This window comes from Caloenas nicobarica, chromosome Z (assembly GCF_036013445.1).
Source record: "Caloenas nicobarica isolate bCalNic1 chromosome Z, bCalNic1.hap1, whole genome shotgun sequence".
Classification (NCBI taxonomy): domain Eukaryota; kingdom Metazoa; phylum Chordata; class Aves; order Columbiformes; family Columbidae; genus Caloenas; species Caloenas nicobarica.
The window spans coordinates 50,027,959-50,052,518 of record NC_088284.1 but is presented as its reverse complement, the minus strand read 5'-3'; the positions used below and the strand labels follow the sequence as shown (position 1 = coordinate 50,052,518).

The following is a 24,560-nucleotide window of genomic DNA, read 5'->3' as shown; positions in this document are numbered from 1 at the left end:
TGATTTAAGTGTCCTTTACAAGCACTAATTCATTTAATCACACTATTATCTGTGACTCGGGCCAATGGTTTTTCCAAAATAACACCCACTGTTTGCAGCAGAGCTAGAGACTACACACCTCACCCTCCAATGACTGAGACACAAAAGTTTTTTTCTTCTATGAATTGGTGCTGTTCATCTCACGTTGGATTTTGTTCCTCTTCGAGGCTAGCAGAGAGACAAAGTGATATATGCAACAACCAGAAGACAGAAAAAGGGCAAACATAGGATTCCTATGTTTGAACTCTGCAACGTGGAGGAAAAGCAAGGGTAAGGAAGCAGCATGGACAGGGATATGATGCAGAGTGAGAAAAGGAGTAAGTGCTTGTATGTGTCAAGCACAATGCATCCTTTTTAGGAAGAGATGCATCCAGACTTCCACACTGAATCAGGTAACTTCGTTCACCTTTTCTAACTGTCTTTTAGTCGTGCTTAGTAAATACTGCCAGAAGTCATATTGGCCCAAGACAGATAATTTTCTTCTATTACTGTTTTTGCAAGGTCTTGGAAAAAATAATGGATTAAACAGGTGTAACACAAGCAGTAGGATCAATTTGTAAAGTCAAGGGTCTGAAAGAGATCAGAGCTGCATTGACATCTGTTTCCCCAGTTATAGGAAACAGCACAGAGAAGTTTACACAGCCCCATATGCAGAAAAGCTTTGACTGCAGCTATGGATCTGGGTTCCTCAGCTGGAGCAGTCACAGCTCACATTACTAGATTTACAGACCCAAGCCTCAGTCGGACTCTGTCACAAGCCATTAGGCTATGAGAACAGTTTTCTTACTGGTGGCAGACTGCAGAGAAATCAGCAAAGGACATGGCTAAATATAAATTTATGACAAAGTAGACATAAATGTAACTGACATTTACTTTGATTTTATTTGTAATCAAAGGGCTGCACCGATCATTTGGTGATAGGCATCTTCTTAAGAGGGAATTGGTACCTGTAATATCAGAACAGCTTTATTAATTTAGTACATACCTTGAGGCCTGTGCTATGTTTCTTAATGCATATGAGCAAGCTAATCAGCAAATGTGAATTTTAATAATTCCTTAATAATATTTTCTTAATAAAGAATAGGCTCGTCTACAAAATGCTACATGACAAAGGATGGCAAAGACTGTTTCCTGTGCATGCTTAAAACTTAAGACATGGCATGGGGATTTCTAGAGCCAGATGAATTAATGAGATGCAGATTAAGATGCTAGATCCTGATTCAAAAGTTACCTAAAAACTCCTACTTTCAAAAAAGCTTTATATTAGGAACTACACAATCAGAATGATGATTTAAGGAGTCTTCACTGGTTTATGATAAACAGAAAATTGCAAATGCAAAATAACAAGCAAAACAGGGAGATATGTCTTCCTGCTTGAAAAAATATCCTGTGTTCTACATGTGGTCAGAGGAAGATGAGCCAAGGAAATGCTCACCATGTAGTCAAATATGCTATAATTTCAACAGCAAAAAATATAATTCCAAGTCTGTTTCACAGTAAAAGCCAAGAATCATTTTTGTATTTAAAGAACTATAAGACAAAGCTACCTTCTTGTGCAGATCATATTGCTTTAGATCAGCAAACAGGCTTAAGTATTAATGGCAGAGTTGTGTCTTTAAGCTAGACAATAAGCAAAGTGCAACACTGTTCCAACAAAGACATATAGCAAAAGAGACTGCAGGAAAATAAGGCCAAATTTGGTTCACCTTCAGGTATAGAACACAAAACCAATAACTATCACAACTGTTTTATAAGCCAGTGTCATTCAGCTTCCACGTGGTAAACACAAATATGCCACCTGCACTGGAACTACAAGTCTGCTTAGACATGAAATCATTTTAAAAGGTCACTTCTGCAAATACCACAGAAATGTACATGATGAGTTTAAAAAAGTACAGTAGGAAAATTCTCAAATGCCTCTATAGTCTGCATTACCTGAATACCAGAATTCTGTCATTTACCTGTATTTGTGCTCATCAACACAGTATCTTGACAAATTAATGATTAACATTTTGTGAGGAATCACAGGGTCAAATTCAAAGTTGCTGTATGCAAGTGTAACTCAAAGTCAACGGATACAGACCACACAATCAGCATCCAAGACTAAAAATAAGTAATTTTTCTCATTTAATAAAAGAAATACTTAGCTGTCTGTGTATGACAAATCGCTCATGACACACCATCAGCAACTGTAAGACACCTCAAAGAGCTGAAATCCAAGCACTGTATCCAGTCATATCACTTTGTATGTGTTCCTTTAAAAAGGATTACTTCATTATTTTGACGCCAGAATTTGAAAATGCAGTATCCAGTTGCTAGAAGATATCAGTGCCACAGTCCTCTAAAATCAATGAGCTCAGCTTTTCAAGTGAAAACCCTGGAAAACACTATGTCCTGCAGTTCTCAGAAAATAGTCTCCTAGAAATAATATGATTCATGCATACTTCTTAAGACAGTGCTGTACTTATGTACCACTCTTAAAAAAACCTTGACAGGTTTAAAAGAATTGTAATAAGAACCTAATACAAGCTTATTGTTTCTTACATACAGTCCAGAAAAGACAACATTCTTTCATTTGTCTCTGACATCATTGTGATGATATATTTTTATTTATATCCTTTTTATGGCCAGTTTATAATTTGACATATTTTCATGAGAAATTACTACAAAAACCTTTAAATATGCAGCTCCAAAACAGCTTCATTCTGACAAATGCATTGCAGATTTTAAACATATTCTAATTCTTGCTGCCTTAAATGTCATGAAATTGGTAACCAAATAAGTGCCTTATTTGGCAAAACAAATGGCAAACATTTTCTAATGCAGTTCCTGGCACATCAAAAGACCACAAAGAAAATATCCTCTAAGCCCCATTGGAGCTCTATTAATATCAGGTGAGAGATTGACCTGTAAAAGCGAAATTAAAAAGTAAACTTACAGTATCCAAAAGTTATTTACTACATGTTTTGCCATCTTCCTGGCCTTTCCACTTTGGGGACACAATCCAGAAGATACTTTAAAAAACATACTTGTACAAATTCTTACCTTGCAATCTGTGTTCTAGTATTGAAGTCAAGAGATCTCATTGAGCGTAAGACTTCTATACACCCCAAGTACTGTAAGGAAAAAGAAACAGTTGGAAAACACATTATAATTATTGAGTTCTAGGAGAAAGTATATCTAATCATTAAAAGGTATCGTACAATTCTTATTTTTACATTTGATTTATCCTACATGTTAGGTAGGTTTTTATGTTTATCCATAAACATTTCATTTAATTGTGAAATTTGGTTCAATCTATCTTTTTATGTTAAATCTAATCAATGTAATACACCTAGTTCATAATGTGTTGCTATGCATTTTTATTTTCCTCTATCCTAGTTGTTCCATTTTAGATATAAAACTAATCAAATTTTTAAAGTAATATTAATGAAAAAGAAAGTGTGGTAACGCAGATTCACCTAGCACTGGTTAGTAGGAAAATCTTATTTAAGAGGGAGAGAACTGAGCTTCATTAGTACATAAAAAAGGTAAATTATTGCAAGGAAAGCTGAAAAGTGCACCAGCAATTAAAAAAGAATTACTTAAAAACCAGCTCAGGGATAGATGTGTTTTAATATTTTCATTAAAAACACTAATATAAAGATACAGGAAAGTGCTAACAAAATATATTAATAACCCATGCTAGGAGATGTCTTCAACTGGGTCAGATAAGACTTATTGACCCAGATTTCTGCCCTGCATCTCCATGAAAGAGAGGGAGTATTGTTAGAAAATATGTTAAAATAAAACAGTATCTGTCACATGAGTGAGTAAAACTCAGGTGAATCTTCTGGCCTCGCTTCCAAAAGTGGGCATAATTCGCATGTGCTAAAGTCTACATGCAGCTATAGCTCTCATCAGATATTTGGATAGAGGGTTTGTACAAGTCAACTCATGCCTGGCACATCCCATGGCAGTAGCTTTGCATGTAGGTTAAGTACTCAACCACACTCCTGACTTCTGAAAGTCAGAGGAAACAGGTATGAGTCTTTATAGAATAAGCCTGTTAGTGCCGTCCTAGCATTGTGGTTTTATATCAGCTTTTATATCAGTTTTTATATCTATTTGCAGTGTAATGCAAACTATTTGGGTATGAAACTGGTGCAAAAAAATCAAGTGAGGCCACCATTTTGTGTCTATTTGGGAATTTTTTTTTTTTAATTATCTTTTGATTAGAAATTACTACATCAGAATCTAGAATTTCAGCAATGCTTTTTCTATAGAAACATCCATGTCACTAACTGTTTACAAGCTGAGGGAGTATCTAGTTTAGTTTCACATGTCCATTATTATTTAATTTATTGCTATCGAATGTTACAAAGTCATTAGACTACTGTATAAACTGAACTAGAATATCAAGTGACTCCTATTCATTAAATTGCTCTACCTTGGATTATAATAGCCCACGGTTTCTGGAAAGAGTTGTTTCAAGATCCATTTCCTAGACTTTTCTAGAAATGTCCTGCAACCTATCTTATGTTTTTTTGAAAGCTTGTAAAATCCACATGGAAAATGTCTCCTGGCACATGGAGCTTTCAAGCTAAGGTCATATTCTCAAGCCATTTAGGTTATCATCAGTCTTCTATCAGTGCAAAATTATTTAACCCTTGTAACTTGTTACGGGTAGATTCCTTTTCTACATATACTTCTGCCTGAGTACTTAAAGCATCCAGAACAACATTTCCATGCTCTGATGCAGGAAGTTAAGCTATTAACTCTATTTTTAAGTATCTCAGAGGGTGAATTCATTTGCTTGGAGATTAAGTTCGTTAAACATCAATTGAGATAATCAGCTGAAGTCAGTTAAATCATGCCAACATATAGCAATGAAAGATGTTTTCCTGTACTCTTTTTGTGTCATCTTGTTTTAGTTCTAGGATGCTTCTATACACAATTTTTTCCAAATATTTATTTCATGTGAGACACTTTTGTAATTAAATACGCTGTCAAAGGTATAACTATTCAAAGGTATCCAAGTGATTTTTTTGCTACAGAAATGTTTGGTTTTCATTATTTCATCAACGTGTTCATTTAGACTGTTCAATACTAAAACCCTCTTGGATTGCACTTGTTCCTTCACTTATCTATATTTGCCACAAGTCTTTTAAAGCAAAATAATTGTACACTTTTGAGAACCAGGTTCAACATTTTAGAAGTGAATTCTCGAAGGTAGTTTGACAAGTACATGCAGGCGTGCAAGTAAATACACAAACACATGTGCACACAATTCACTGTTGGAATAAACACACAAATAATTAGACAAATACCCATAAACATATTTAGAAGGCGTGCATTTAGACTCCTTTGAGTCATACTGCCTGATCTACATTAACAAAAGTAGAGACAAAACCAGACTGAAGGAAGGTCAGATGGAAAAGTTATCCTGTACTTGTTTTATGTATAGCATGGAGACAGCTGAACACAACATAGTAAGGCTTGCAGTATTCCTGACTGATCAAGGCAAAGATGGTAACTGATTTTCTGGGATAAAAGATGTGAACACTTAATCACCACGGCATGTTTTCAAGTAACAAAATTACTATAAAAATTGACATTCAAAAGGTCCAAAGGCCAGCTACAGGGACATATAACTCACCTACTGCTATGCTTCAATTATTCCCCAAGACCAACATTGCTCTCTAAAAATATCCATTTGAAGTACATCCTGACAAGGATCCACAGAAAGAAGACATACAACCAAGATAGCAAGTAAATAAATTATTCATTTATTTTAACAAATAAATATCCTGATTAAAAATAAATGCTATCTTTTGCTTTAGGCATTCCATGAAACATTTAAAATACAGTTATAAAACAGTCTACTTCTAAAAAAGTTCCTCTCCACCCAGCACTTATTGTATATTCTAACCAATCAGCTACTGTGCACTGTGATATTTATGAGCTCCCACTAGCATTCTCCCTCTTGTTGCTCAGGAAAAGAATATACTGAGACGCAGCCCACCTTGAAGAATGAAAATTTGAGACTACCAGTTCCCAGCTCTCTCAGATAACATTATGCCTTCTGTCTGCTTTCTGATATTTTAATGGGTTTGCAGATTGTATACCTTCATTGAATGGTGCTATGACCTGAAGAAGAAGTATTTTATATGAATGAATACCTTCCTATTCAGAGGTTTTCAATTCATAACTAGTACTTTGCATGCTAAACAGCACCTTGCAGGAATATGATGCAAATCTAAAAGCAGAGCGCCACATACTCCTGGGACTATACCTCTCTCATTGCATGATGTTCCAACATCTTTACTACTTATAATTTTTCCAGGTAAATGTAAGAGAAGGACATATATCCTAGGTTTCTGGTTTGTCCCATAGGTGAATATTTTCTCCATATTCCCTAAAGTACCTCTGCCTTCTATATGACACAATCAAAAAATGTTGTGTAACAACTAACATTTTTTACTGTACTCTGTGTAAGAGAAGGTATTGAATTCACCCAACATTTGTCAGAAACAGACAGTTCAACACAGGAGCACTGGGTGCATTCATAAACTTGGAGTGAAAAGGCAAATGAAGGTAGTCACTGTTAGGGATGCCTTTTGCCCCAAGAACATGAACAATCTTGTTCAACGTTTCCTAATAAGCTCGTTCAAAACACCAAGTTACTGGAACAAATCTTCCATTTTTTGACTCAGAAGCTCGTAGTACCAACAGCAACAAGTATCTTTATAAAAACGGAGCAAGATGTAGCCCCATATATACTGCAGCAGTCCAAACTAGGAGTGACAAATGCTTGAATACTTGAACACTTGAACAACATATGGACCTCTGATAGCCGACGAGTGCCTGCCCAGAACATGGGTAGCAGGAAGATCTGCCCCTTACCCGTTCCCAAATAAAATGACTCCTAATCTCTAAGTCTGAACTACTGGAGTATGATTAGCTCAGCAAAACTCGATGTGTATTCGTATCAAATTAAGATAGACTGGTTTTAATCTGTGTAACCAGATGCCCATCATCAAATCTGAGTGGTTCATAATATTGCAGATTGTACCTGCGACACACAGAGCCTCGCATGAGTTATGTAAGAGATAACACGGTTACATCACCAAATGAACATGCACTTGCATTGTTAGCCAAAAATTAGCCAGTGCTTTCAAACATTGATGTATCTGAAATCTGCACTAATGTTGCATAGCTGCTGCTAATGGCCTGGGGGGCTCAAAAAATAGATTGAGATTCCCAGGGTTTTGGGTGGTGTATGTAGGTCTAATTTCTGAAAAGAGAAATCTCTGAAACATAAGATACCCTGTAATAAAGTAGTCGATTCACTGCAAGTTTCTAACCCACACACTTAGGCTGCGCTTTTACTTAGCAATTATGCAAAAGTGAACATCATTTTACTTGCCACATCTGTTCCTTATGTGTATCTCAAGTCATATGCCTACATTTTCAGGGTTCCTCTTTTGGGGAGGTTATTTGTTTCTGTGGTTGGTTTGTCTGTTTGGTTTGCATTTTATTCTTGTTAGCCAAAGAGCTAGTCCAGAATTAAAGTATGCCATGAAAGTAAATAAGTAGTTAGTGTGAATTGACTAGTGCAAGTTAATTCCAGTTGACGACTCCCTTATTTAAAAATAAGAACTTTCATTTCAAATTTGGATTATGTTGCTTCTATTGCAAAATACATTTATTTATGTATCAAAATGACAGTTCCTTCTAATTTCAGATATTATCAACAGCCAAAGGGGCTTGTGAAATGGGCACTAAGAGTTCCACAATGTTCTGCAATACTTACAGCTTATTTTCAAGTTTGCTATCTACCCTAAATCATATTAAGATTCAAGCCTAAATACACCCTAACATGCATGGCATAATACAAAAATAGTATTTCAAATTGATTTCAAAATAGTAAGCTTGTCCTCATGTAACCGGGGACCTAGTCAGAATTTTTAATATCCATATTGATGCATGAAAAGCAGAAGAAAAAAAAAAAGCAACCCAAGTCATAGCCAGACACTGCAGGATTGATGATTGCAAATATCTTACAAAATGAGGTTTTTATCTTTAGCAAATTAATATGAAACAGTAAAGCTGAATCCTTTTGTTATCATATTAGATGAATTTCCCAGCTTAACTAAATTTACAATAGCTACTCTCTAAACCACTGAAATGAAAAAACATAAACAAAACAAACAAACAAAAAAAGGAACTGTAATCAGAAGGTGTTCCCTTTACTAAAATAAACTAGGCAAAAGAAAAATAACAAATGCCACAATACTTTCTAATTTTCTAAATTGTGTTTTAACCGAACATTTATTAGCTTGGATGCCTTACTAATTTGACTGAGATATCCACCATAAATTACTTAACTCAGCTAATCAGCAGGGAAAAAAAATCACAAAAAGAGAAGATAGCTTAGCACAACATATATTTGCTTTTTTATTTCATACGTATATCTACTTCATATGTAGATATACGTATTTGATTAAACTACGTAGTAATATACATTTTTGTGAAATATTTTAAGGACATCTGGCAATACACAATACTCGCCAATCCATAAAATGATCCTCTGATTGGCAATTGCCAGTCTGCCAAGTACTTTGTAGTATCTATCCAGTAACAGAAGCAGTAAGAAGGCATTGACAAAAATCTTTCTGAAGAAATACAGAAACTATAGAGTCCTTGCTATTTTTTTAAGATAAACTGGGTACAGACTTATACCTGCAATTTGAAATATGTAATTATCTTGTCAATTACCCCTAGGAAAATGCCTTACCTTCTGGTAAAGCACTTCCACAGAAGGCTGTAAAGATACTGGCACATGGCAGGAGGACCTTTCCTTCTACATCTTCAGGAGGAAAGGTAACTGTTTGGCATTTTTGCAGACAAATCACCTATCCTTACTCATGCAGCCTATACAAGGAGGACATTAAGCCTCCACATCAATATATTTGTACCCGTTGAATTTGACATATTGTGCACACCCCTGTACCAGGCTACCTGATGAGATTTGTGTGGGAGGCAGAGAAGGTCTGGAGGCGTGGCTCTGCATCCAGGTAGATATGTTTCTAATATGAAATAGCAGCTACTCGTCCTGATCACAACAAATGGCCCAGACACAGAAAACTGAGCTTCCTGAGTTGTTCTTCATCTAGATTCTCCCATTAGCAACTCAAAATTAAGAGGAAAGAAGGAAAGAAGGAGAGTGTGCTAAATATCAGTGGGGATGCATTGCATGTTACCCACAAACCCAACAAGCTTCTTCAGAGGCTATCCTCTTAAGCTCAGTTACCTTTAACTGCAATCCTTTGCTAATAATGCTTAGTCTTTAACAACAGCTAATACTGACCAGTATTTACAGCACTCATACAAGTTTGTATAAAATTTTGATTCCAATAGTAATGATTTAAAATATTATGTGCTTATACAGCATCTTGAAAAGCATAAATCCTCTCACCTATTACCAGAAAGTCTTTCAAACCTTTTCAAAACAGGCAAATGGTTTATTTAGCCAGGCTAAATATAGAGGCAGCCTATGTTTTGAATTCACATTGAATAAAAAGATTGCTGCAGAATAAAGGGCACTTTGGAGACATCTCTACACAGTAAAGGCTGAAGCTGTCTTGCATATACCATCAGTACGGCAGACAAGAGGTAGGATATGAGCTGATGTCATGAGGAGTTATGAGGACTGAAGACTGGGGGAAGCTCCTAATGTTGAATTTACACTTGAAATCTGTTAAATATAGAGTTGCTGCATTCATACTGAAAAAGAATCTATATATAAAGGGACTTCATACATACAATGCTAGTCATTGACCTAGTGTTGGGGCTCAGCTACCTGAATGGGACACAGATCTTGGTGGAGGCTTGGTAAATCTTTCTGAACTCAAGTCAGCCATGCCACTGTAGCGCAGGAGCTACTTCTGAAACCAAACTACAACAAAAGGTAGCCATGTAGGGAGGTACTTCTCTGCATCACCAAAAGGTCAGAATTTTCTGAAGACCTGCACTCTAATGTGCAATAATAAACTTTTTTCTTTGCTTGTTGTTGTTCGTTTGATTGTTTTGTTTGGGTTTTAACCTTGACAGTGTTAAGAGGGCATTTGCCAAACCTCAGGCAAACATTTCCTGGTAGGTGGAAAACCGCCGAATGTTGCCATGCCATCACTGTGGCAAACATCCCGTCCAGCCTCTGGCACCACAGAAGTCTGCAGGACATCCTTTCACTGCAGGTGTTGCTGGTCATGCAGAGCACTCAGTGAGCAGAAGAGGCAGTCTTTGGCAAGTACTGATTACCACTGACTGAGCAGATAGCAGCACAGTGGAAAGAAGGTCTGATGTGCACACAACCATTTGGATTTATGTCAGCATACACAGATATTTTAAGCAGAAGGATGGAATGGAAGATTAATTCTGTGTGACATTTCTAATGTAGGGTGAATTACAATATTAGAAAAAGCCATGGGCAGAAGCAAGACTGCATATTCAAAGAGAAATGTATGAGCAGTAGTCACAGAGTTCTAAGTCAGCTGCTAGAGATTTCAGTTTCTCTGGTAGTTTGGGATATGAATATTTGCTTTTAAATGCTCTGCTTAGCTATCAAGTAACATGATGGTGAGATCTTACCTAACACAAGTGTTATTCTCCCAGCCATGCCATAGTCTCCTGCCCTTCCCTCCCCTTTGGGCAAGACACACCTTTGGGACAACTTGAAGACACAGATCTCTGAGGGTACCTGAGGACTGTGCTCTAACAGGGTATGCTGAGAGATCTGCTCTGTATCTCGGCCCTGTGCTTCCCTGTTATCTGCACAATGACAAGCCTGCTCAGGGGAGAAGCAATCCTGCATAAAAGAAACACTGGCAGCCTTGTTTTGAATGAGGAAAAGGCCCTATATTTAGAGATTGTCAGAATCTAACACCAAAAATGTGTCATAAACATATGCTTCCATGAAAAACAGAAAGGCACTCTTCTGTGCTTTCATATTTCTGCAGTTGGTAATTTTTATACCAGTAAGTAAGCATCTATAGAGCTTTAAAGTAAATCAATATTTCCCTCAAAGGGTTTTTTCTCATTAAAGGATGCATGTTCTAATCCAGACAGAAAACCCTAAGTAAGGATTGATTGAATGGAAATGGAACGGAAAATCTAAAAACAAGTCTTCTTCGGGGTTCAACTACAAATAAGCCTTGACCCTTCGGCTGTAAATTTTGCTCTATGAGACAAGTAAAACAACAGAGCTTCTGAACTAGTGCAAATGATGATGGATATGACTGTCAATAGGTTTCCATTTCTCTTGGAAACTGGTCATTCACTTCAATGATGGGCGAGAGGAGAATATAGTTCTGCCAAAAATACCTCCAATTTCGGCCAACACCTAGCTCTTTCCTGTTTCCTCTTGTACAACAACTGGCTCCTGTAGTATAAAATATTTCAAATGCGCCTATATATGCAGACTTTAACAATTCTTAACTGGTGAATGTTAGTCTGCTCTTTCAACTAACTGCACTATCCTATTTGAACATAAGGCTCAGGTATGTGCAAACTGTAATAATAAAGGGATTCAGGAGGCAAATGTGTATTTTGTGCATGACATCAGTACCTTTCAGAAATCATTCTATGATTTATATGCTTCAATTTTTTAATTAACACATTATTTTTAGTTTAATTCAAGGCTACTTTGGCAACTTGCGATGTTTACAATGTATTGCTTCTCTATTTTGTTCTTTGAACTGAATCCTTAGATTTTCAATAACAGGAATGTTGCTAAAATTACACTATTAAACTATTTTGGTAGAAGAGGTAACATTCATAAGCTCTTGACTTGATTACCATAGTAGATTTATAAAACATTTTCAGAAGAAACTGCAGTGAAATAAGACTTTCTCTGTATATCTGTGTCTTGGTATATTTTGATTCAATGCACCAAACAGAAACAGTGTTTGTTTAGCATCCAGAGTACATAATAATAAAAAGAAAGGCCACGTTTTAAAATCTTCGCTGCATGACTGTGAGTCACTGCATATTTGCTAGACATGTAGCTTTAATCATGTAAATCCTTTTACAGTGAATTTCCTGAAGATTTTCATAAAGGCTTTCAGTCATAAGTAAAGCAAGACGGACTTCCAGAGGGATTCTGAGACCAACTATGAAACAAAGTGCCTAGAATTGACTAATTAATACTCAAAGGCTGTGAAACTTTTTCAGCTAAATAAATTAATCCCAAGCCTAACCCAGTGCCGGTAGAAAAATCAGCTTCTAAACAAAGGAAGGCAACTATATTGTTCTATTTCACACATCTTTCTTGCACTGAGTTGCTTAGATGATAAAAAAGAAACAATCTCCCTTAACATGACCAAAAAAAAATTCTGTATACCTACTTTTATTTATATATCTTATATATATGCACATATGTATCTTTATATATATACAGACCTTGAAATCCTATCTATTGACTTTAAGTGTGCACAAATATACAGTGCCACTGTTATGAAAAAAGCTTATCAAGAATCCTTAAGCCTGAAAAAAATGCCAATTTTTACTAATTTCTGAAACGCAGTATATAAATATTTGTAACTATTTTTAAGTTTCAGTGGGCCGCTCTATGTATCTATTAATAACCTGACAAGTATGATTATATATAAAAAGATCTCAAGATTTTCCAACACTCTGAAAAAGCTGGAAATATGTTATTCTTTTTTCTCGCACAGAGATCAGAAAATCTATGAAGTCCTTCTTCAGTAGATAGGGATTTATATAAACAAAGAGGCCTTGGAGAAGATATGAACACTTGTTGAATGCCTCAAAATCTTGTAGATGATGAGGCACAGAGACAACACAGCATTTAAAAAAAAATATATAATTATGTGCCACCAATATCAGGACAGAATGAAGCAAAGTTTTCCATGTCTGCTAACACATCTGTGAAGTAAGATGAAGATTTCACATGATTAAATACTATCAGTTGCTGGGGAAAGGAGATACATGAAGAAAAGCGTGCAACGACATGCAGCATTTTCACTGTATTGCAGAGTATAGTTTTCCTTTGTTGATAGAATGGATTTTCACTTGATTATACTAGAATAAACTGATTTTTTTTTCTACTTTTCCTGTATCAGAGATGCAGACAGGAGTAGCTGTAGAAATCTCCACACAACATGAAAATATGGGGCGTCTTACCAGTAAAAAAAACAATTCAAATGTCTGTCCCATAAACCTCCATAAGAAAAAAACATTCTACTTGGAATATGTCTACAATTCTTACTAGATATTAATAGTGGTTTTACATTTGTTCCCTGTGAGAGCATTCTGGCAGCATCTCACAATCAAATCATACGGTAATGAATCAGAACTCCTTAAAAAAAGAAAAAGGCCGAGGACTCAGCTGGGGGAAGATTAATATATTTTATCTTCTCTCAAAAAGCAATTTCTTAAGTCAGCTCTAAGGTCTCATTACTTGCTAGCAAGGGGAAGGATACCACTGGAATTTTCTAATCTCCATCTCAAATGGGGTTGAAAACAAGACATCTTCAAAGAAAATACCTTTTTCTTATTTCTTACTCAGATGTGGATGAAATAAGATTGCTAACATCACACTCAAAAATATTGATGGAGTGCAGATGCTAAAGGGACAGGGCTTTCACAAGATTCCACAAAATTCTCATATCAGTAGTTTTGCATGTACGATATTCCTTATGTTCTTATTTTTACAGATGTATGTTTTTGCGTGCAAAAACTCAGAAATGTTAGAACCAGAAGTGCACACACTGGAAAACCATTTAGTCTATTCGACTATTTTAAACGTAAACACATTCTGCATTGTGTCTCAATTTTTCATATGTGCTAAAAGCTTTCTCTAAAAAAGGCTACATTTGGAAAAAACTTCAGTTTCATACTTTTAAGGTTTAATTTAAAAAATACAGGGTGATTGCAATTAGTGCGGTGGGATATTAATCAGTGTGAACCACTTAGAGTATGCACAGCAGTATCACAGACTAACTGCTTCATTTTCACAGTTTCACATTTTCATTCAGTGAACACTTTCCAGACTGTTTTGCTTGCTACCTTGAATATTGACTAAGATATATTCCCCTTTAAAGCATCACGCAGATTAGTTCTAAAAACTTATGTTCTGCATAAGAATTCCTTTAGCACAAACATGCAAAAGCTTCTGCAGCCAAAACAATATGCTTCAAAAGTTGAAAAACATCATTAGACATTTGAAACCATAAATGTGGACACTGCAAATACATCCAGGTATTAAAGGATTTCTACTACCTCTGTCATTAAGTAGAACTGCTTGATGAAGAGTATTATTAAGGCACAGAACCAGAAGATGGAAGATGTAACACGCTTTTCCACTATGCCGAATATAAACCCAGGCTAAGTATCTGAAATGCTATACAGCTATGCTTTCAAAATTGTGCATTTGGAGGTGTAATTTAAGAAGGACCTGTCACTGCTAAAACTAAAAATATGAAACACAGAGGGAGGGAGAGGGCTGTATGTACCTCTGGTCTTCATCATGGGAGTCCTGCAATTAAAACACATCTTTTTCCTGAATCTTTATCAATCTTTAACTTTCTAATGCTTAAGCTATACTTACTTGTGTTCGCAGTAAGAATGCCCAAAAGATGACCTCCAATGTGCAGAGCAGAGGAATAAGGCGAGAGATGTCCCGGGTTGGATTAAAGCACAAAAAAAAAAAAAAAATCTCTAAAAGGTCTTGTTGCAGCATAAAGGCCACAAAGAATCCCAGCAGAGCAGCTCTGAGGGCACCACACCTGCCCAAAATCCCCCAGGTCAGTGTCAGGTCAGGATGGGCACCTGCACCAAGCAGCCCTGGTCTTCCAGGTCCTTGGTAGAAATAAATAAACTGAAAGAGAGGGTTCATATAATGTTTCTATTTACTTAGTGCTCCCTGCTTATTTTATGACTATAAACTTAATTTACAAAAGGTTCAAAATCACAGAAAGATACATCTTCAACAATCAGTATTTTAAGTTTTCCAAATCAGGCCTGCTTCATGTGCAGGCTGTTTATCCAGTGTAACTAATAGTGTAACAAATGGTTACACAACAGTCTCAGATCCCAGGGTAACCTACACTACAAAAATAACAGTATTTTAAGTAGTAACAATCTTGTTTCAACTTGAAAAGTCTGCTGCACCTAACTCTATAAGCTGTGCATCAATTCTACTTTTCCAGATGTCTCTCAAATATCTTACTACTCATTCTGCCTGTCGTTGAGCGAGCTGAATTGCAACGCATAACGCTGATCTAAAAAATATATTCATAAATATTGCTCACTTCAAGCTAACAACATATACTAGACTAAGGCTCTAACATGAACAAAACCTATCTCGTATCTCACTGCATCCTCCACAACTCTGGTCCTGCAAAACATCCACACATAGTAAGAACTTTGAGCTTATAAATAATTAATTGTTTTTTACAAAACAATTTTAGGTATGCATTTCATAGGCAATCTTCTGTTCTCTCTGTTTGGTGTGGCATGTGTGTGTGCTGGGTGACCTTCTTTGACAGCTATTACAAGTGCACCACAGAAGATCATGATTCAAAAGTAGTGTCTGCTGACCTGGGAAAAGCTATCTTTCCGTCCCTCAAAAAATTTTACTCTAATTTCTGCCATAAATGTGCTGAGTTTGCAAACTGAAAAGGTATTTTCTGATTTGCCAATTCTGCCTTCCCAGCTAGAGTCCTCTTATAGCAGCAGGCCTTCACTCTAGCAACTTTACAGAGCAGCTGGGTTTGGTGGAAGAGCACTGCGTGTAGGTGTTATGTAAGTCTCGTCCCCATCAATAACTTCCTGGATGCCCTCAAGCAAATCACTAAAATTCTGTACATCTTTATTTCCTCCTCATAAAAATCAAACGCTTGATACTTTGCATTAAATAATACTTTGTATTAAGGCTTTTAAACAAGCAACACTTTGTAGAGCATGAGGATCTATTAACAAGTGTTCCACAGAAGCTGGTAGAATTATTATTACTATTATTATTATTATTATTAATCCTAAAGTAAAGTGAGACAGACTTCATTGTCTTCTTAACGCTGCTGAAGTGCTGTAAGAGAAACAGGTTCAATGCATCTGCCAGCATAGCTTGATTTCATACCAGGGCCTTGTAAATCTCATTAATTCTGAAGATTTTTATCATGCCTGAGTGTTTTTAAGGGTAACAGTCATCCAGGAACAGGACCATACTGGGGACTGTCTTCATAGTTTCTGTCTCTGACCCAAGAAAACACTTTGGGTAGATTCAAAACATTTGCCTGATATGTCTTTAACAGTTTATTGTGGTGTTTGCAGCACAGCTTCACACTTAATTATCTCCTTTCAGGAGACTGCACAGTTTATCTGCCTGGCCTTTTCATTCCTGCTCAGACTTCAGAAAAAAAGTAAGTAAAAATGAATTACACTGTAGCATCCGCACTCAACATGTGGTGACAAAACATGGCCCCTATATCTGCTGGCAAAGGCAGTGTTTCTGAAACATTCTAATTTCTTGGGAAGTTAAGGGTACTTTTACAGTGTCCTGTGGTTAATTAAAGCAGCATGTCTATAAGAAAAGAGATAATTCTGATTCTGAAAATTACTTCATCAGAGGTATGCAGTGTCAAATGTCAGGATGCTGGTGTCCAATGAGACATGAACTCCCTTGTATAATTCCTATGCTAATAAGAGCCAAAAATTTGAATAAAGGTATGTTAATATAACAACATATCCAGAAGGATGAAAATGGTGCTGAGAAAGCTAAGACAAAATATCTTTCTTTCAGTCTTGTCCTTACTATTTAAGGTATATGGTCAACTCATTACTCTAATTTCAGGATTTGTTCTAACAAAACAAACAAACAAACAAAAAGTAATAATAATCCCTATATCAGAAAATATAATGTGATGGTGCTGTGGAAAAAAAAGGCCTAGACAGCTTTTTCTATTTATCTCACATTATTTTTTTAGTGTCTCCCTACAGAGTGTTTATTTTTACCTTTTATCTTTTTCCTTGCACTTACTGTCTCATTTCAAAGGGCTTTTTTTAGTCTTTAAACTTTTAACTGTGACTTGGATTGTCTGAGTTGACCTTTTGAGACTGAAATCTTTCCTTTTATTTGAAAAATCTAGGGGAATATCTATCACTTATTAAACAAACATTCTGGATTACCCTTACTAAATTGTGCCAAATCCATTTCTGAAAACAAGTGATGACCGGAAATGTGGTTGCACTGAGTCCCTTCATCATTCCCATCACAACTTAAATAGACAGGCTCTGCCTCAGACCTGCCTGGAGCAGCCAAAGGTAGTGCTGCATTGCATTGTATCATAAATATATAGAATGAAATGAAATATGAATATTGCATGACTATGTAGGACTGCAGAGAAACAATACTGAATTCCCCGTTCCTCTACAACTATGGAATTTGTTTCATGGCTTAGAGGACTAAATCACCCTGAAAGAGTAGCAGCAGCGGGGAAGGCTGGCTGTCTCTGGCACTATCCCAGGGCAGATCTGCATTTTTCCTGCTGCAAAAATTTAAGAAAATTTAATATCAATAGTTTGTGCGTCACTTCAATTCTACTGTAAAACAAGCTAGGCTGAAGCACAAGTATTGCTAGTGTTTAATGGAGACCAGGTTCTTCAATGGGTTATGTGGCCAGGGGACAAAGGAGTGCCTTGGCACTGGGACAAAAGAACACCTTGTCTCCAGCAGCAAAGGTATGAGTTTTCCCTAAAGAACTTGGTCTATCTGTGTGTTTTCTTTATGTTTGTAGAGACAGGTATTTATATTGGGCATCTAGTATTCTTAGTGTAACCATTATTTGAAGACAAGTAAAGAAACCAACAATCCAATTTCCAAGGAAAAGCAGAAAAGGAATTACAGCTGAATGAAGCTTTACCTTCTAAACCAACCAGCTAAATTCATTTGTGGATTTTAAAACTGTACATAACTAGCAGGATTGTATAATTTTTGCTTTAAACAAATACAGTTCCAACTTGAACTATTCAAATCAACATTAAGAGTGCCCAGATGGTGTCACTCACTAAATAACCCTAGGTGTGGAAATTATGCCAAAGCTTCCAAGTTATTTTGCAAATACTCCAAATAAACTGCACACGGGATATTCATGTCGGGAGTTGAATCGTCCAGCATCGAAATCATTACGTGCTTTGCCTTCAGAGGAAGGTGTGCAAATGTACAGTAATAGTACTTGATTAATGCAACTAGAATAATATTGTAATTAAAGACTCTATGATTTTTGCTCATAGGATCTGATTTAATTTGTGCATATTTCGTATCAATGGGCTGTACAACAGACCCACAGTGTTTCAGATCCATGGAGCTCAAAACAGAGGTTTTCGACAAAGCAACAGTCATCAGTATGATTCTTTTATAGCCCTAATAACAGTGAACAAAAATGCAAAGAATACTAAGAATTGCAAAGTAATGTGGCATACTAGGAGGGATTAATTTCTAAAACCAATGCCATCTTCGTCACTTACTTCTTTCTCCCCTAACTTGCCTGCATGCAGCTTTAAAATCCACGGTGATAAGCCAGTCTCAAAGTCTTTGAGCTCTGGGTAACAGTGTTTGGGTACATGGGTTGAGGATAGCTGACTCTGAACTAAAGGATCAATATTCAGTCCTATTATTACCATATGGCTGAAACACACAACCTACTTTTTAAATACGGAAACCTCATTACAAACAGAATGCTTTGCGACTGCGTTCCTTATTATTAGAATCACATGCACGAAATCCTGCTGAGTATGTTTTTACTCAGGCCATGTCAAACTATCAGTGATTAACCATTAGTAGTACTGCAACTTGAACTGATAGAAGCAGAATTTAAATCTGATTTTAAAAAACAAAAACAAACAAAAACAAACAAACACTCCCCCCCCCCCCCTAAAAAAAACCTTGCACTAATTTTTCTATAATGAAGGAAGATAAATTTAGCATCAATCAGGAAGAAAAACTAAAAAGTCTTGCTGTAATGTTAGTATTTTTTAAATAGTAGATTGTAAATTTGACTTCATGTCTATTTAAAGGAATAAGATGGAAGCAAGAAATCCTCTTCTTTTTTTCTTACAGGCTATGCTGGGTACATTTCAAACAGGTGGGCAAAGAGTACCACCAGAAAGCCATGAAGCATTGGTACCTTCTTCCTACTTTAAACCAGCAGGAAATCAATTCTGGCTAGAACAGAGAGGGGAAAAAAAAAAAAAAAAAAATTATTCCAAAGAGACCTGAAATCTTGTAGGGAAAGGCCACATATGTTGCGGTTTCCACCATGTTAGCTGCATGTAAGGCTGCACTTCACAGTCTGAGTCAGCCACTAAAGAGGCAAGTAATTCTGTAAATTCTGTGTCTACTTGCAGAGATCTGCTAAAAATCACAGCAGCCCTGCATATATGCTGAAGGGGATACTATAGTACAGAATAAAAGGATGCAATAAGAGCATGCAACAAAGCAATTCCGTTTATCCCTAAGCATATACTTCATTTTCAGCATATAGGAGTAGCCTCAATTATTTGAATGAGAATATTCCCATAAACAGTGTCATGCAGAAATGTTTGCAGAACTGAAGCCTTCACTTGGTGATGTGTTTGGACAGCTTCACAAAAGATGCCTATTTTCCTCATCAGACGGAAATTGTTGTTATCCCCTCCCAAGACACCAAAGTGTTAAAATGTTAAAGAAATAATTGTACTTAGGATTATAGTCTTTAGACACTTCGCTATAATATTAATAATTTAGAATGCTTTTCATTGAAATATTATTTGCCTGGCTTGCAGTGCTTCTTTCGGATGAAGTCCCTTTTTCCTTTCTACCTCTCAGATACTATCTTTGTACCTGGTTTTTTAACACTAGATTTACATAGGTCTATTCTATGCCACCACCTTAGTTTTACAGTTTGTTAGGTTTTTTGATATACTGCATATAGGGTTATAAAATTATTCTATAGTATTTTGGGTTTATTCAGTTTTGAAGTGCTGAAAAACAGCATTTTAAGGTCATCAACACTTTTTACAAAAGCCAACCATTAATTACCTAAAGACAGACATACATCTGCCTCGGCTATTGATTGTGCTCTCAATTAAACGTAACAAAACCCAAAATGTCTATGCCATTACCCAATTAAACTCATCAGTAGACATTTGTCATTGGAAAAAACTTGATTTCATTGAAACATTTAACTACTGTTAGATTAAACAGTACACTTTTATTATATGTATTTGTTTTTTCTGACAACATGAACATTCATAATCACTCCCTATAGAAATCAGTCCCTCTATGGGGAAAACACTGGGCTCTTCAATGACTTCCATCACAGCAAACTATTTATCTTTTTTTTTTTTTAATTAATCCATAATTTGTTAAACTGTTCAGCAGTAATGTTAAGCAAAATATCAGTAGCTCACAACTTAATGTCCCCTAATATGGCTATGGTCATTCACTGATTTGTTACCAATTTTTTTTTTGTTTTTGTGAAAACTTTCCCATTAAAGTCATGCAATGTGAAAACCACAGGGAGAAAAAAAAAAAACCAGTGCGTGCCAGTATTTTTATGGCTGAAAATAATTCCATTGCAGCAGACCATGAAGATCAGAACACAGTTCCATTTACCATAATCCTACACCCATTTTTAAGCATCAGAGTTACACTACTCATTTAAAAAATGGGTAATATGTGAAAATGTGACAGCAGTAAAGTTACAGATTTATCATGCACTGCACATAGAAACTTTGTGTCTTTTACTTCAGAAGATTTGAATGTGAGTTATCAGACTGCCCGGTAGCTACAATTGACAATATCCCATAGATAATTTTAACATTTGGAATGTGGATTAATCAGAAAATAGTAATCCAGTGCACGTTTACACACAAAATGATAAAAGCTTTGCTGGTTAACAACAAATCTAATTTTTGTCTCATTTAACTAATGGCATATGGAATCTTCTGCAAGGCATATGGTACTAATTAAACATGGTACAAGTCCCCCAGATAGTCAATATAGCCATGAGGTATCCAAGGAATGTCTCCTTTCAGTGTACATTATCTATGTATGGATTTGATGGTTTGAATGCATAAAAGCACTTGGAACTAACAATGTTTAATGATGTGGGAACTGCACTTCTATTCTTATCTATATGAATGCAGCAGTTGCTGAGGAAAATTCTGAGATACTTAATGAACAGGCAAATTATGAACTAACCAGGACCGGTTTATTTTCCTTCATTCATTAACCACTGATTTTGATATTTATTTTTAACCATTACATTTAGAGCACTGTTCTGTGACAATATGCCAGAGAGCATCAGGTTAAAGATATCACCCTATTTTTTAAGAGAAAGAATAATCTAGATTCCATACATTTTAATGACATTAACAAACACCTAAACCATAAGTTGTATGGTGCTAATGATTTATTTTGAAAATTCTAATATACATGATGCATATAAATACACTTTCATGTATTTGACACCAGCTGCACTAATTAAAATATTTGTTCTACTGTCAGTGTTAGATATGGGTTAATTATTAACTTTAAATGTAAGTCCACTCATATATAACTTTAATTCTCTTTTCAATTCAAGAATACCAGCTTCCTCTAGCATACAGAAGGTCAAACACTGAAAAAATTAAGAAAATGAATACTGTGTTTGTTCTGCTTCATAATGATCACTTCAGGTAAAATGAACAGTAGCAGTGAATTCTCAGAGTCATTATCTGCCTAGTTACAATATCCTAAGCAAAATAAAAAATAAAATAGCTGAGTTCCCTGAGCTAATGGGAAAACGGTAAATGACCTTCCGTTAACCAGAATATTTCCGTGCAAAAGAACGATGGGGTCTCAATACCACTATATCTAGCATCAGTGGGTTATTTTTATCAAGACACTGCTCAAACAGAAGCACAGCAGCAGTTTGTGTTCTGAAAGGCAGCACCGACTCTTCTGTGGTTCCAGTAAATTTCAGAGTAGTAAAAAAGACAGTACAATTTCAACAGTGCTCTGAATTTACCAACTTACTCAGTCTACCATCACTTGCAAAATCTACCATCACCACTAACAGAAAAAAACCAAAAACTGCTTCCTAGTGCTCCAACTGTTAAAAATACACTCTGCTTTTGATGATGAGACCTGAGAAAAACCAGGGAGAGTTAATCAACAGGGCTGCCTTTCAGTTTTAAAGCACCCTGATACAAAGTCACACTGCGACTTTTATACCCAAAATAAGATGAGACTAAAAATAGATCTGTAATCTTACTTATAGTCTGCTACAAAACAGTTTAACACTTAAGATACAAAAGCCACTTGGCAAATAAACATAGTGACTGAAGAATGAATTCTGGACATTATTTTTGCACTTTCTGCACACTGTGCTGGAAGGTGTAACCAGAATCTTACCTGACTACAAAAATATTACACATACCCTTCTCTCAAAGGCTCTAATTTAACAGGTCATTTCAAAATACATTCAAAGCAGATGGAAACATTACCCTGTAAACTTAGGATTTTCTGTTCTTGACATGCTGTATCAATGAACTGAAAACAGCAATAACATTTAAGGTGGCTGAATTCTCATTATGTAAAACAAGCTCCATTTTCCTGGTCTACTCACGACAGTATTTCTATTTGTGGAACATGATACGACTTGCGCTCTGTGTCTTATTGCTTTAAGATTTCAAATATAATTTCACTTTAAAAACACACATGTCCTTCGAGGTATTTTCAAACTGAAATATCATGCAAGATTAACAGTAGTTCAAACATAAAGGGGTCTTTCCTTCTCTATATTGCACCAGACATATTGAAAGCCTATGTATCTGAGATATATACAGTATGCTAGCTAACAGTGAAAACCTAAATTCAGAAGAAGGAAAAAAAACCCAAACAAAAAGTAAGAAAAACAGCTTTTAGCTTAGGAACTGTATTTTTACACAGCTGTAGAACATTATCTGACAAAGAACCTATTTGCAGGTTTGCTCTAATTTAACAAATTAACACAGCTTCCCAAACCTGCCTTCCTACATTTACATACCATGCATTATGCACAAAAAAAAAAAAGGAATATACAAATAGAGATCTTTTCAGCCTGTCTAGCCTGTCATCAAAACCAGCAGAGAATTTTTCATTGACAAAAACACAGAATGGAAGAAATCAGACCAACCTTCACAATGTACGTCACACCAGGTCCCAGGATCTTCTCACTCGAGTGCAGCCATCCTCGAGAGGGTTTATTGACAAAGCTGCTACTTTGATTCCAGTCTTCACCTCCTGGGTGTACTTCCTCTGACCGTGGTTTTTTCCCCATACTCATCTTGCTCACGTCCTGCTGAGAACACGAAGTGGCAGAGACAAGGTTACATGTGTTGTCTGAAGCCCCTGCTGCTGAGCTAGAAGCACTCGAGCTTCCCTGCAACTTGGAGACAGCAAGCTCCTTTACTGCAGAGGAGAGGTTTTTGATACCCAAAAGGCTGCCTGTGTGAGAGAGTTTCAAGTGGGACACTTTATGCATGAGGGTACACAGGGTGGTGGGTCCATCTTCATGGTCCTTGCGGAGAACTTCTGGTGAGACCAGGTACGAAGGTGCTGTCGAAGTCGTAGCAACTGCTGAGACTTTGCTGTTCATGGACAAATTGTGAATAAGATCATCAACTGATGTCACCGAATCATTCCTGAAGCGGTTATACTTGGTACGTTGAAGCATGCCCTTCTATCTGGTTTCCTGCATATGTTCTGGCAAATCTGATGCCAACGCAGGAGATGCCTGTGCTAACATAGCAGGCGATTCATAACAACACGGAAGGATAACAAGATCTTGGGTTAAAAAAGAAAAGACTGTAAGGAAAAACAAAGAAATATCTATGTTTAAGAAATTTCTTATGGTTCCCTGTTAAGGTTGGGTGAAGTAACAGTTTTCTGTGAGAGAGATCCCAGTCCTGCTTAGAGCTGCCAACTCGCTCACAGCAAAAGCATGACTCACACAAATGAGAAGGACCCTTTTCAACAAAAGGCTCAGTGAACACTGCAAATCACTTCCTGTAGAAAAAAAAAAAAAAAAAAAAAGAAAAAAAACCATCCACCCACTTACAGCACACTAGCACCAATCAATTCTCAAATTTCCTTTTCCTGTCTTCTCAAACAGATATTTCCTTCCAACCTTTAATTCCTCCCCCCCACCACCACCCTTTTGGTACCAAAGGCAATTACCTTTAAAACTGAATTAACAGCCTTTATGAAACACCATGGTTTGTTCTTCTGTTTAAATGCTCTTCTACGTCACATATTTGTGAATCTATAAAGAAGTCACAATTAGATAGCAAATATCTGGATAATATTTACACATATATATCTCCTCTCCCTCCCCGCCCCAGCAAAACACAGACACCTTAAAGGGTTTCAGAATACCTTTAAGCACACAAGTATTTTAAAAACAGACAACAGAATGAAAGAGTATAGACATTTTCTTCCACAAAAGCAGCCTAAC

General features: G+C 36.3%; 1 protein-coding gene across 1 annotated transcript in view; it reads right to left on the bottom strand.

Moving 5' to 3' along the window:
- SHC3 (SHC adaptor protein 3) overlaps positions 1-23,879 on the bottom strand; it is a 56,943-nt gene extending 33,064 nt beyond the window's left edge. Inside the window, exons 1-2 of the mRNA XM_065655938.1 lie at positions 23,241-23,879; positions 3,085-3,155 (exon numbers count right to left, since the gene is read on the bottom strand). Of these exons, the coding sequence (XP_065512010.1) occupies positions 3,085-3,155; positions 23,241-23,780 (611 nt within the window). The 5' untranslated portion in view covers positions 23,781-23,879. The remainder of the gene's footprint in view (positions 1-3,084; positions 3,156-23,240) is intronic.
- Between the last annotated feature and the right edge of the window lie 681 nt (positions 23,880-24,560).